General features: G+C 38.2%; 1 protein-coding gene across 1 annotated transcript in view; it reads left to right on the top strand.

The window, feature by feature from the left end:
- Window positions 1-15190, top strand: part of SLC26A7 (solute carrier family 26 member 7) — a 69256-nt gene that overhangs the window by 35213 nt on the left and 18853 nt on the right. The window contains exons 6-10 of the mRNA XM_086609454.1: window positions 418-500; window positions 2076-2223; window positions 3904-4017; window positions 8075-8152; window positions 9599-9694. Coding sequence (XP_086465580.1) covers window positions 418-500; window positions 2076-2223; window positions 3904-4017; window positions 8075-8152; window positions 9599-9694 — 519 coding nt within the window. The remainder of the gene's footprint in view (window positions 1-417; window positions 501-2075; window positions 2224-3903; window positions 4018-8074; window positions 8153-9598; window positions 9695-15190) is intronic.

Genomic DNA, 15190 nt, shown 5'->3' on the forward strand with positions numbered 1-15190 from the left:
GTTTTAAACAGAAAATGAAAAGTAACTGGCACATCGTAACTCCAGGCAGGGCTTGTGCTGGGTAGTTGTGGCTTAGATGTTGCTTGTTATTTATCTGCAACAAAGTTAAATACTTGTGCTACTGCTTTCTTTAATTTTCCTTACAGTTTTCCTTTCATGTGGCATAGGCTAAATTGAAATTAGCTATTGCGTTGCAAATCCCTACTTTAAGGATTAAGCAAATAACTGAACCTTAGTTTCTTTTGCCTCTCTTCCATATTTGCAAATATTTTTGTAATATACTTCCCTGTCTTACTGTATTAATGTAAGAATAAATGTGTGAACACTGTCAGGTGTTTAGGTATGGCAATAATGGGGACCATGGGAGAAGCTAAAAGCGATACAAACATATCATCTTTTTCTGTATTGAATCAATAGATAATTGCTACATCTGTTGCCTGCTACTATGCTGATATGGAATACGTCTACGGGTTACAAGTTGTGGGACCTATTCCTGAAGGGTAATGTGTTTTTTATTAGCTTGTGGCTTTTAAATATGTTTAATTCTGAGAAGTCTCTGAAGAGGTCAAAGAAGCTTTCTGAAATAAGAAATGGCAAAAATCTATTGTGTTAATTTCCAACCTCTTCAAATACTATCTCACAATTCATCCCCATGTTAACAAGGTATATATGTATGCAGAATTTCTTGTACCTTTTCATAGCTTTTTCATGACTTTATGGAATAAAAAGTAGGTACTAAGTACCTGATGATGGCTGATGGATGTATGACAGGAGGGCAGAGCACCCTCTACAAGATTATTGCAATCTGCTTTTTGAAGGTTGCCTTGGGTTATTGTAGCAGAAAGGACTTGCAATGAGATAAGACTTGTAGATTATTACACTTCATTCTTCTCCACTCAATTATACAGTAATTTTAGAAAATAGGATTTCTGAGGAAAAGTAAAGGATTTAGATATGCTTGATCTAGAAAAGAACATTCTGACTACAGATAGTCATACATTTTTCTCTGTGACCCTGAAGACAAGGAAAAAAAAATTCAGTACGATTAGCTGGAAAGAGAAATTAGATTAGATATTAGGAGGAATGTTCAAACTCTAAGGGTTGGTAAGGAATAGCACAGCTATTTTGTAATGTCCCTTTTGGAAATTGTAGGGTTTCCCCAAATTTCACAAAGTAGACTCTTAAGCAGTCTAAGACAACATGGGTGCATGTGTGGCAGCTGGCGCTGATAGAAATAAAATAAGGGAAGTCACTGAGAAAGAAAATTGTTTTTAAGTGTATAGGGCATTATATTACATGCTATGTATCTGAGGTTAAAACAGGGTTAAGTATCTCCTTTTTATATATGTTATGAACAGCTAAATTGTATTGTAGCTTTACTCAGGAGCTTATTTTCTCTCTAACCTCACACGAGCAGATTCTGTAGTGTTGAAAAACACAAGCAGAATCTGGATCATTCCTATGTATTTTTAGGCACCTACCTGAAATATCTAACTGCCTTGTCAGTGGAGAGCATTAGAAACCTTCAGAGCACAGTTTGGCTCTTAGGCAGTGTCATTTGTGCTCTGGAGAGACTGAGATATTTTAGTGGAGCACGATCTGGGGCATTTCATTGCAATCTCCATTGGAAGGTCTCCATTAAATAGAATAAATGTCCACACTGTCCGTAACCTACAGGAATACTAAATTGTTTAAAAGGTTTAAATTAAACTTTATAGGAAAACAAACTATATAAAAAAAACCCCCAACAAAACATGATAGAGTTTCATTTATTGCGTATTACAAAATTTGGTAACGGAGCTAATTTATAAGGATCTCTTTATAATTTCTCAAATCTAAGCTTGCAAACAGAAGACTCTATCTGAAACTGTATCATCTTCCTGTACAAATTCTCCTCTGCAGTTCCTCATAGACCAAGATCTTACTAATCTAAAATATTGAAAAATGTAACTTCAAAAGTATTAAAAAAATCAACTGTTCATGTAAAGATTATTTCTATTGTATTTTCACGAATTGCAGCCGTATCGAGGCTATGTTACAGGCTTTGCAAAAAGGATTGTCTTTATTTTTTATAGGTTACCATCACCGAAAGCACCACCCATGAATGTCCTGCCTGAAGTAGTCACTGAAGCTTTTGGAGTAGCACTGGTTGGTTATGTAGCATCACTAGCTCTAGCCCAAAGCTCTGCTAAGAAGTTTAAGTACACTGTGGATGACAACCAGGTAAAGCTTTTTCTCCTTACTCTCAGTAAGCCTTGAAATGGCTTCACCATTTTGGAAATGTATTACAGATGAATGACCAGTAAGAAACGGTATGTTATGTTCCATATGGCATCCTGAGGCTTTCCAGTGATTACAGTAAAACCCAAATCTAGTCTGAATCAGCTCTGCAAAATGCCCTAGTTAGTCGAGATGCTCCTTTTGGGGAAGCGCATCCTTCAAGATAATCTCGTAATGCTGCATTCGGTGAAGCATTTGGGTGTTAATGCATTTTCCAGTGCTTGAAGATGAGACTTCTCCTCTGGCAGCTGAGCTCTTAAAGACCAGCTAAGATGTTAAATCAGCCACTGATCAAAGAAACAAAGCAGTTATAAAAATAAACCAGTTACTTATAGCCCCAGGACTTATCTGATGTTATAAGATGAAGCAGAAGTAGAAGTAGAAAGCAGAAGTCTCTTTTGAAATAAAGGTTTATTTGTATAAAAGAAGCAAGGTGTGTTCAGGAAGTGCTGCTAAATTTGCAGCCATAGGACCTTTCTGTGCAGAGTTCCACTTTGGAGTGGACACACTTAAATAAAAGTAGGATGTTACTTTCTGCATTACGCCACCGCTGATTATGGTGGGTGGGTAACTCCAAGCCAACTGGAAATCTGTGGAGACAACAGTTCAAGCACTGTGGTAAGAAATAACTCGATTTTAGATAACTGGCAATAGTGTCGTGTGATGAAAATGCTACCCCCACCTTTGTCTGAAGTGATTTACTGTAAATGAAAATATGATCAGAATGTTCTTGTCTACTCAACTGTCTACGATTCTATGATTCTATGATTCTATGATTGATTCTATGTGGTGTGTGAGGCTGCCTGGGGAGCTCTAAGGTGGTGCTGTTCTGTGCTGTGAAGACAAACTTATGATCTGGTGTTGCCCTGGCTGGATACAACACTATTTGTGTCCTAAGTACATCTAGCAGTACTGAGATCTCTTCTTACTCATTGCTCTCAGCAGATGAATGAGCTCTTTATAGTCTGGGGAAGAAGACTGGTGCTGGGTAGCCAAGTCGAGACACTTTTGCAGAAAACGCTATTCAGCTTAGGATGCAGATACGAGGTGGCTTCTCTACTTTTTCTTCTATGAACCTTTGTTCCGACATGGCTGCATTTTGACTGTGAATAAACACCAAACACATTTGTAATGAAAAACGGTATGCAGATAGTATTGCTACCATACTTCACTTTCACTAAAGCATGCTCCAAAAGAAAAAAAAAAAATCAGTGGCTGTCTTTTTTCAGTAGAGTCATAAGCCAGAAACAACCTGGACACTGTCCAGATCCCACTACTTGAGACTCTGGCCTGTTAAAAAGCAGATGTGGATCAAGATGTTAATATTTTGGCTGAACTTCATCTGCAAAACTCAGCAAAAGCATTTATTCTATGAATGAAATGTGCCTCCTGCTTGTGATGAATCTAGTTGAGCAGCTCTATTGTTCAAATTAGCTCTGAGTTGTGAGAAGATGTATTATGCTGGGAGATCTTTTATCATGTACATATGTGATTTTTTTCCCTGAAAAATATGGCCATCCTTTGTCATTGCTAATATTTACACAGAGGACTCCTTTGTTGGCAAGAAGCATTGAAATGACAGAACAATAGGAAAAAAACATATTCTATTTAACAACTTTGCAGGAATTTTTGGCTCATGGCCTCAGCAACGTGATTCCTTCATTTTTCTTTTGCATACCAAGTGCTGCGGCGATGGGACGGACGGCACTTTTGTACAGTACGGGCGCCAAAACACAGGTAACGGGTTAGAGTGAAGTACGTAGCAAAATTAAAGCTATGGTACAGCTCACTGGAACTTGTACTGATTTATCCATTGTATTTTTCTATTCTTCCTCTTCTGTCCTGGGAAACGACTCTGCCCTGCCATTTTTAACAATCTGCATGGAATTGTATCTGATCAGCAACTGTTTTACAAGAAACGCTGATAATTCCACTTATTCACTTTTGCCTGTTTAATTTAATGTAAGCTCTAAAGTCTGTGGCAGTAAGGCGGTTAGGAGTCAGGTTTTCAGACTGCAGGAAACTACGCACAAGTTCTTTCAGTTTTATGTGAATTTATCAGCACTGTAACAAAAGTGCCCTCTAATGGTGTTTAATAGATTTAATGGAACAGGCTAACTCAAGGTTTAGAACAAATCAGATTTGATTTAGTGCTTCCATCTGATTTTCAAAATAAAGTGAAAATAAACTTAAGAGTTGCTTCTTTAAAAAATGCAAGTAATCTCCCAACTTCTGCCTTATGACATGGTGTACTTGTCCTATGTCTCAGTATACATTGAGCCCATGGAGATGATACTCTGGTTTTTGAGGACTTTTTGGGCTCACAAGATCATATTGCAGCAGCTCAGAAAAGAGGGAACTACAGTTGATGAAAATGATAATTGTGATCCTGTAAGGCTGTTACCCCCTTGAGCCATGCCAGTAAATAAGAGAGGCAGCAAACTGCTCATCTGTGACCTTTGCGAACGGTGGCACCACATGGGCCACCGCAGCTGGGACATCCCTGGGACAGCTCCCTAAGTACTGCCTCTCCTTCCTTCCTCTGAAACTCAAGGGTCCATCGGTGGCATCCTGCTATATAAATGCTATGTCCTTTGGAGTTTGTTGTTATTGTCTTTTTATATCTGTTGCTCTTGCCTGTGTAAAGGACATTAATTACAAGGAAAAGGGTAATGAGGTATAACTGACAAGGCAAAGCATGGTCTATAGGTGGTGTTTCTTCTTGACCGTGTCCTGCAATTATTTCTCATCCAGATACCACAATATTAAGAAATGATACAGGGTTTTATTTCAAAACTCTACATGTTAATTACTTGCTGATTACCCTACACAGTACTCTGAACTCAATTAATCATAATGAATAATTTATCCAATAACCATCTTTAAAAGCATTTATATGCAAATAATTTAGCTACCACTTTGCTGTTAGCTATTTCTTAACTTTGAGTTGGATTCAATGTCATACCATGTGCTCTCATCCTCACAGAAATACTCTTTTGTTACTTGTTCACTTATTGTCTGTATAATTTGTGGTTGTACTGCATCATGGTTTTCCAAGGAAGTTTTAGGGTAACCTGAAGACCTATATGGGTAACCTGAAGGCATATAGGTTATCCTAGTACTTTGACTCTGGTACATGTAGGTAAAGGCGCTGATAGGTTATTCAAGATATGAAACGGAAAAAGAAACCACTGTGGTTTGATTTCAAGATAGAAAGTACATGGTAAAAATAATAAGTGTCTGATTGGTTTTATCTGTTGGTTTCACAGTGTAGCAGAGCCTGCGTCCAAAAGTTAAGAGTGTGGCCATGAGTCAGCACTATGAGAGTACTTTGGTAAACATAAAATTCTCTCTTCTGCCTTCCTTTTGGAAAGTGACACATCCCTCAATCCTCTACTTTTGGGAGTGTTGTGATAGGTTGACCTTGACTGGATACCAGGTGCCCACCAAAGCCTCTCTGTCACTCCCCTCCTCAGCTGGACAGGGGAAAGAAAATATAACAAAAAGCTCGTGGGTCGAGATAAGGACAGGGAGATCGCTCGCCAATTACCGTCATGGGCAAAACAGACTCGACTTGGGGAAAACTATTATTACAGATGACAAAACCAAATCTTTAAAAAACACCTTTCCCCCACTCCTCCGTTCTTCCCAGGCTCAACATCACTCCTGATATTTTCTACTTCTTCCTCCAGAGCAGTGCAGGGGGACAGGGAACGAGAGTCGAGGTCAGTTCATCACACATTGTCTCTGTTTTTCCTTCCTCTTCAGAGGGAGGACTCCTCAGACTCTTCCCCTGCTCCATTGTGGGTTCCCTCCCACGGGAGACAGTCCTCCACGAACTTCTCCAACATAAGTCTTTCCCATGGGTTGCAGTTCTTCATGAACTGCTTCAGCGCGAGTTCCCCACGGGGTCACAAGTCCTGCCAGCAAACCTGCTCCAGCATGGGCTCCTCTCTCCCTGGGTCCACAGGTCCTGCCAGGAGTCTGCTCCAGAGTGGGCTTCCCACAGGGTCACAGCCGCCTTCAGGCATCCACCTGCTCCAGCGTGGGGTCCTCCATGGTCTGCAGGGACACAGCCTGCCTCACCATGGTCTTCACCACAGGCTGCAGGGGAATCTCTGCTATGGTGGCTGGAGCACCTCCCGCCTCTTCTTCTTCACTGACCTTGGTGTCTGCAGAGTTTTTTCTGACATATTCTCACTCCTCGCTCCAGCAGCCATTGCGCAGCAGCTTTTTCCTTCTTCTTAACCATGTTATCTCAGAGGTACTGCCACCATTGCTGATGGGCTCGGCCTTGGCCAGTGGCGGGTACATCCTGGAGCCAGCTGGCATTGGCTCTATCGGACACAGGGAAAGCCTCTAGCAGCTTCTCAAAGAAGTGACCCCTGTAGCCTTCCCACTACAAAAACCTTTCCACACAAACCCAGTACAGCTGTCTAGGCAGAATGAAGAGATGAGACGAACATCATAGAATGAATGGTGGTCGGATTATAGACAAAAAGAAGAGCGAGGAGTTGCTTTGACTACATAGAGAGAAGTCAGTTTACTTTGGCATATGTCATGAAAGAAATGCAAAGAGCCTTCCAGGAGCTCAGAGCAGCCCTTTTGTCTCCAATGGCTATGGCTGAGATTCAGTGATGTCATTTATTCCCCAGTGATATCTTTTCCTGGGAGAAAACTGAAGTGAGGGATCATATCATGGGCTGGAAGTGTCCTTCAAATAGAATCAGCACGGGTTTTTTTTGCTTTTTGGGAAGGCAGAAAGAGGGAAAAGTTCCTTGTGACTTTACCAGCAGATTTTGTGTCCCTTTTTGTGTAAACACTCTGTCTATCCTTCTTGAGGGTATTTTTAAGTACACCATAGATTTAATTTTCTAGTGTTTTAACAACTTGTCTGGTTTTGTTTTTAACAACTTGTCTCTTAAAATGAAACTTAATTATTTTAGTAAAGAAACATATTATCAATATAAAAATAAAGTGAGCATCTGTCTACTTATCATCAAAAACCTTCTGTGAATCTGGACTGTATCTTAATGAGACCAAAAGAAGTCTACTTTGTGAGCAGTCATAGTGGAGTAGGAGACTGCAATTTTACTGTAGTCTTCCATCAGATTAATGCTATATAATACTCTGAAGAAATATAATTGTTATTTATTTTATAATTATAAAAGTTCTTAAAACATATGTTTGTCAGGATTCACGTCACTTGCATTAATTGTAATTTTTAATATATATTTAAAAATTTGTTCTGACATTTTCTAAAGTCTACTGATAATAACATGAAATTAGTGGTTTCTGACTTAACACAACCATTTCCTTTTAGCATTGATTCCAGTAAAAGATGTTAGAAATCTTCTCTTGTGCGAAAACAACACAGTTTTCCATAGATCAGTTTTGCTCCATGCTGTGACATGTCTGTGATTCAGTGCAACATAGGGTGCATGGCTATAAATACGTCACAGAATGACAGCAGGTTCTGCGAAACTTCTGGGAGGACGTGTTGCACACACGCTCCATTTAATAGCCGAGTGTGTAAGTGATGCTGTGGTCTGTCTGCGCTGTCAGCAGGGTCAAGCACAGATATTGAGATCTCTTACTATGTTTTTACTGTAGTTGGCTGAAGGTAATCACCAGAGATTAAACCTGAAATTATATGCATCTGCAATCCACAGAGATATTAATAGCTAAGATGTTCAATCATTCTCAACTTTATCTACAATATTTGCTAATTAATCCTTTAATATTTTTTTTTTGTTAGATTGAATGATCTGCTTTTCTTGTTTATTTGTTTTAGGTGGCTTGCCTTGTCTCTGGTGCATTAATTCTTGTGGTGATCTATGCAATTGGACCTATGCTATACTGGCTGCCTATGGTATGGTACTAATATTTTTTAAAGATTATGTCAGACATTTTCTTATTACTTAATTTCTTTTAAGGAAGGACAATGTTACCTCTAAAACAGCTCTATTGAATTTCGATGGAAGAAAGAATAGTAAGGGCACAGCAAGCCTCAAAATCATGAAATACAGCAGTGACAACACAATACAGACACATTTTACACATATATAGTTGAAATACAGGCTATTGCGTAAGTATATAAGAAAGCATTTCTCTTCTACTTACTTTTGGCATGTAGTTTATGAAACATAAACATCCAGATTGCTGTGGATTTGTAAATTGGCAAAGTGTGGTAGAAATTAATGAAGATCTACAAGTTTTCTCCAGTTATGCATATGATGTATGACTTTGCTTTTCAAATAAATATGACACAAATGATTGTAGATAGAGATCTAACTTAATTACTGAAAGAGATGAGATATTCTTATATCTCTGTCATGGAATACATCCTCTGAAGCAATGTGGTGTGTTTTCATGTGAACTATATCTAGCTTTTGGTATTACAAATTAATAGCTAATTTTAACTAGAGGCATGCCAAAGATGCAAACTACAGCTTCAAAATTATCTGTAATTCTGCCATGTTTGTATATGAAATTTCAGCTCAACTGTAATTTAAATTTACTTCGTGCTGTTGTTTAGTGTCACATGAAAGTTGTCACTTTTCAAACACATCCTTTTATAGTTTATTTTAATCATGCAAGGACACTCGAAGAAGGATACACAATATGTCTTTTTTCTTACTATACTGCTTTCCTCTCCTCATTTTTTATATAGATTATATGTTAATTTTGACTGTCTTTTTTTTACTGACTTTCTTCCCCATATTTTAAAAAAACCTTTTCATATGTTGCCTTCTTGATATTCTATTTCTTTTCTACTATGCTTTTTCAGCCCTCCCCACCCCTGCATTGCACATCCGTCGCTTTGTACTCCATCTTTTTGGCTTCAGATGATTTTTTCATCCCTCTCCTCCCCCTTTCTGATTTGGAGAACAATAAATTATTTTGTTTGCCTCAAAGTTAATGGATTTTTTGCTCTGGAGGCTTTCTCTAGGTGATGAAGAAGGGGAATTAAAATTCTTCACTCTGTAGAAACCGAGTGCTGAGTTGCTCCCGAGTCCCCCGGACTATGGCAGAATGTCATTGGTCTGGTGACACATGGAGGGTCTCAGGATGGCCTGAAGTTTCTGTTATTTTCTCACAATCGGATGGCCTATAGAATGCCTTCAGGAAAGAAAAATTAGGTTTGATACTGTTACGTTGCTGTCCGAAGGACACCTGTTCTTATCTCATTTTTGAAACACTAACCAGTTTTTTGATAATTTAAATACAATATTGACTGCTAAACTGAAGAAAGAGCATTCATTTTCACTACCAATTCTGCAAATGGATTTTTAAAAATGTGTTTATTTCTTTGCAGTGTGTGCTAGCAAGTATTATTGTTGTGGGCTTGAAGGGGATGTTAATGCAGTTCCGAGACTTAAAAAAATACTGGAATATGGATAAAATAGACTGGGTAAGTGAAACTCAATCTAAAGAGGTTTTCCTGAGACCCTTTAACAAATACCTGCTAAATAAACTTTATAAGTTCTGTGGCCCTAGAAAAGGTAATTGCAAGCCTTATTATTAGGTTTTTGCATACTATCAGCTTATTTTCTATATGAGAATAACAGCATTTGTAATGTCAATTGTATTTAAAAAATGGAATTTTAGCAAACGATAAAGAATCAAACCTAAATTTAATGCTAAAAATATTTATACAGACAGATGAGATTAATTTGAGTGGATGTGTGTCTAATTTTGTGTGTCTTCACTGGCTGGTTAGCATGCTGTTGTTACTGTAGTATTATCAAAGAGATTTTGGTATCTTTGTCCTCTGGAGATATGGAATGACCATACAGGACAAAGAGAACTGAAAACACTAGAGATGCAGAAAGATACATGTCGTAGGGTACTGTAGGTAAATTGTCTTAACTCTTTCAGATTTTGTGAACTGAGTATCTGTTGTTAGATAATTTGAAAGATTCTGCAGTATGAGAGGAGGAATACATCAGAAAAATCAGATAGATGGAAAGAGACATAGTATGAAAATCTAGCTTAATGCTTACACAGAATTCCTAGCAAATATTAAAGATGAGTCCATGTTTAGGAAGACTCCTAGATTTCTCTTCTGAGGGAGTTTTTGAATGTATTGACCAATTAGTGGAACCAAAACACTAACCACTTACACAAATACATACTGACATCCCATAAAGCTTTTGGAACTTTTATGTAGCTTCAGTTAACAGATCTTCAGAAAGGTATTTTGGCCATATCTTTGTGGTGGGAGACATAGGTTACTGGAGGTAATATTGGACTTTGTTGAACTCACCAGTGACTTAGAATTCTGCAGCAGTAATGGTAAATCTAGACTGAATAAAACATTTTTTTCTAAAAGTGTGGATTTCATTGGGAAAGCAGAGATGAGTAAACAACATCAATTTTGCCTATGCGAGATGTTTCACATTTCATTACAGAAGACTAGAGATTTTTTTTTTTTGTATCATCCAGAAGAAAAGCTCTATCTTTCATGAAATCTTATGTTCCTCAAGCAGCAAAATTATCAAAATATTTTCTACCACTTGTACTGTATTTGGTGTTCAGCTTAATCTAGATTTCCAGTGTCCCAAGGGGCAGATGATGCAGATCAAGAATTATTCTGGGGACAGCGTACTTAAGAAAATTGGTAGTTATGGGAGAGAAATATAGCTTCTCTATCAGTGCACTGTGGTAATAAGTAGTTAAGTTTTCCAGCAGGATCATCTGGACGATCACTAGACTTAATGCGTCTTTATAGACGGACTAACCTGACTGATTTTTACTTTTGCAGTTTTGGAAAAAATAATGAGTGAGTAATTAATTATTACATCTCTGACATCTGTCATTGTTTCTAATAGAGGTTATAGAGAGGGAGAGTTTTCTGGGTTTATATTTTTGACCGGGCATACTTGAACAATGATTTATCTTCAAGGATTTCCACCATCACTCCTTAGCCTGACACGGTAAATCATCTTGCTTTAAATAGCATCATCTGAAAAAAGGATATAAGCGTTGATCTTACATTGCTGCCTGGTCTGAGGAGCCCCACCAAGCCCAGTGATTTGAGTAACTACACTGGTGTTGATTTTGGCCTGAAAAGATTCACTCCAGCAATTGACAGCACATTGGAAACGAATCGGTTCCATTACCCAGGTTATCCAAACTGTTTTCAAGATAGACACTGTAAAAAAAAACATTTGGAAATAATTAGCAGCTGTCCTTTCTGGAACTGATTCTTTGAAGGGCGTGTGTCATGTAACATAGAAGTCAGGTTTGTTATGCTCATAGGCCTGGCAAACGAGACCGCATAGACACAGAATATTATGGCTTTTGTTACCTTGCTCCTGTGCACTTTTTTAAGCTTCTCATTGAACACAGACAAGAGGAGTAATTTTTATTTGTTGAGTAGTTCTTTATAAAACATAATCCTGTTAAATGTAAAAGGTACAGCTTGAAAGGTACAGCTCAGGAGTTGAACTCCTTGTAGGTCCCTTCCAACTCAGGATAGTCTGTGAGTCTATGCAATCTCCTTTCAGCCAGGGATTGCTTTTTCTTGCGGATTTAATGTTTAGGAGCAGCTGGGTTCAAAGGAGCAGGTAGGTTGACAGACCTAAGTAGCTAATATTAAATATTATCAGCTGAATATTATTATGTGTATTTGTTTCAGTTTTCTTTCAACTTGTTTTTTATCAGCCCTCAAGGATGTCTTATTTTTACATCCCACCTCTCAAATCACATTCAATTTCTTTCCAGCTAGAACTCCACCGCCCTTACTGCAAAGAGCCCTTTCCTGACATTCACAGCACTCAGATGAACTTCAAAGATCTCTTGCTTCACTTAGATGTTCTGTCAGTCCCTACAACCTCTTGGATGACTTCAATAATTTCAGATCAATAATTGCTCTATTCCCCTACATATGCTAAATACATAACTGTATGCATAAGAATATTTGTCCTTCCTCTTCTGTCTTCATCTTTTGCCTGTTTCCAAGGTGCTGATTCCTGTGTTATCTGTGATTTGTACATTAATCTGAGAATGATGTCTTGAATTTTTGCCTACTTTGGGGGAAATACCAGGAAGTTGATCTGGAATTCTTCTGTAAATGTATCTCATTTTTCGGGTCTTTAGATCAAGCTTAGTTCCATGTCCTTCCTGACAGCCTAATTTCTTATGCAGGTCTACTTCTTGACTGACTTCCCTTTTTTATTCTCCAGCTTGACAGTGCACTTTCCTAGTATCAGCAAAAAGGCCAATCAAGTTCTTGTTAACTCTTGTTTTTAAGGCTGAGCATCCCAGATGAGCTGCAACTATTCAAACTAGGCAAGGACTGCTGCCTGGTAATGGATTGCTGAAGAAAAATGTTCTTTTTGCTGTTAATAGTTGGACTTGAAAGTGACAAAAATGGGAAAAAGTATCTCAGAAGGTGACCCACTAAGTGAAAAATTACAATAGAATTAGGATTATTTACACAAGTTAATTATGTAACAGGGATTTGGGCTATTCAACAGAGAAATACTGTGGTGTTTAAAGAGAAAAACGTGTTAAAAATTGTACAAACAGCTCTGCCAGGAAATGACCACAGCTGAGGCAGAGCTAAGTTGTATGCCTGACTTGTAAAGCAGAAAAAAAGGCAACAATTTATGGTTAAAATTACACATTCCCTGCATGGTGCTGTGATGGTAGTTATGGATGTAAGAATTGTAAGTGTACGCACATGTATTTATACATAAGGATGTAAGGAACTCTACTAATTCAACAATTAAAGTAGAGGCAACAAAGACAGTCTCACTTTCGACAAGCGTCCTCCAAGGTCTTGCCAGTGTGAGTTTCTAAGACGTGGAGTCACCACCCTGTCAACCTATTTTGTCAAAATAGACTGGAGTAGGGGGCCCAGGGAAGGTCTTCCATGGAATTTAGGAGCTCACTGGTAATTTCACCTATTTTTAGAACTTTTGAACATATTATTCTCAGATGGGAGATGAACTTTTAGATTTTTTCAGGTATTCGTCACATAGGGGCCCTGATTCATACGAGAGCATTGAGGGCTTTGCTATATAAACAATTTTCCGAAGAGTAGGAAGCCATCTCTTGTATGATAATAATTTTACACGAATGACATCCTAGGGAGATTTTGTATTCTTCCCTCATTACTGAATATGCTACCCCGAGTTATATTTGTTTTGCTGTGGTTAGTCTCAGTGAGGGGAAAGAATTTACAAATGCTTAATCCCTTGAAAGTGTGATTGCCGTATAAATTATTTTTAAACAATAATATTTATATCAGTCCATCTGTCTCCAGAGCAATGTGTGCAAATAAATACCTTCTCAACCATCGTGTGTGGAATGTTTGTGAAAAATTCTATTAAAGAACTACCATGCCACTTTACTATTAAGTGGTTGCTGGTTTATGACTGTAGTGGTCTTCACTTCAGCACTCGAATCATAAGTTTTGATGAAGGATGCCCTGGGGATGTATGCACACAGTCATTTGCCTGCAGAAGGACATGGGACCCTGGCCATGCTACACAACCGCCCTGAAGCCAGAATCTCCTCCTGGACTTCAGCATCTTCTCTGCCAAAGCACCCCTTGAATGAACAGGACTTTTATAGGATTCTTCTTCTGGTTACATACTGGTGACTGCAGCAAGGGTCTCTATGAGCAAGTCATCACAGCCTCATGTTGTAGGCAGTACAGAGTTGATCAGTCAAGTCATATTAGGGTATCATTCATCTCTTCTTGAAGTAGGCAGCAGTGTAATCAGGTAAAAGTCAGGTGAACTGTTTCCTCACTTTCCCTCACTCTTATAACCAGGTCTATATTGATTAGGGTGAGATTAGCTGTAGACATCTGTGCAGTAGATAGTTATTGCCAAATGAAATGAACCCTACCCATACAGGCAATAGTTCATGACCTCCTCAGTTTGCAACAAAAAGGGAAATTTATAATCTGGTTTCAAAGTGGTAGAGAAACATTTGGTATCACAATATCTTAGTATTGCGTTGTTTAGCCATTGGCTCAGAGAGTATTCTCCCACTTCACCTATTTATATACTTTTTTACACACTAAGTTCCCATTTCACACTCTCCTCAAAAGTAGATGGGTAGACATGAAGTGAAGTCTACGTGGAAACACACTGTCCACAGAGTTTCAGAGGCAGCTGCTATGTATGCTATATCACAGTACTTCTCAATGCTTCTGACACTTTCTGTTATATACAGAATTCTACATAAATCCATATCTCCTACTTATTTCTTTTCTCTCTCTTTAGAATATTTTTAGATTAATACAGTACAAGCATATTTTGAAGTTGGAGTTTGTTTTGCCTTTTGGGAATAATATGTGTTTATAATACATAATTGCTAAGATTTGAAGAATGATTAGATTCTATCTGTCCTGGAATATACAATAACCGTCTTGAAGTAAGTTGCCAAAGAAAACTTTGATGTTTTTACGACTTCTTTGTTGAGCCTTGTGACAACTCATGAATTGAAAAAATGTCTAGCAGATCAACATCATTTCTTTCTACAAGTTTGATGCCACCCTACCTAAAAAAGCACTGACTAGGCCAATACAAAGCACTGAAAAGGTGATTGACAGAACACAGTATGATTGTTTTGGCTCATCCTCTACAAAAATGGCGATCTCTGGTTATGGTTAAGATACGCGATACTAGGCTGCTTAGTACTCAGCAGTACTTAAACATTTTTTACTTTGATTCTTCCCATGTAGAGTTTGTATTGAGTTTTCATGCTTTCTATTTTCTTCTGAGACAAAATAGTTTTGCAGGTCTTGCAGCAGTGATTTAGTTAGATGTGATGAGCCTTAGGTCTGCAGTTGATGTGGATTGCTTGAGCTCAGGCTTTGTCACGGGTTTAGCCTTATCAGGACGGGCTAATTCTTGATCCCACCTGAATTTCAAGTTTGTAGTACTTG

Source organism: Tauraco erythrolophus, chromosome 3, assembly GCF_009769465.1.
Source record: "Tauraco erythrolophus isolate bTauEry1 chromosome 3, bTauEry1.pri, whole genome shotgun sequence".
NCBI lineage: Eukaryota > Metazoa > Chordata > Aves > Musophagiformes > Musophagidae > Tauraco > Tauraco erythrolophus.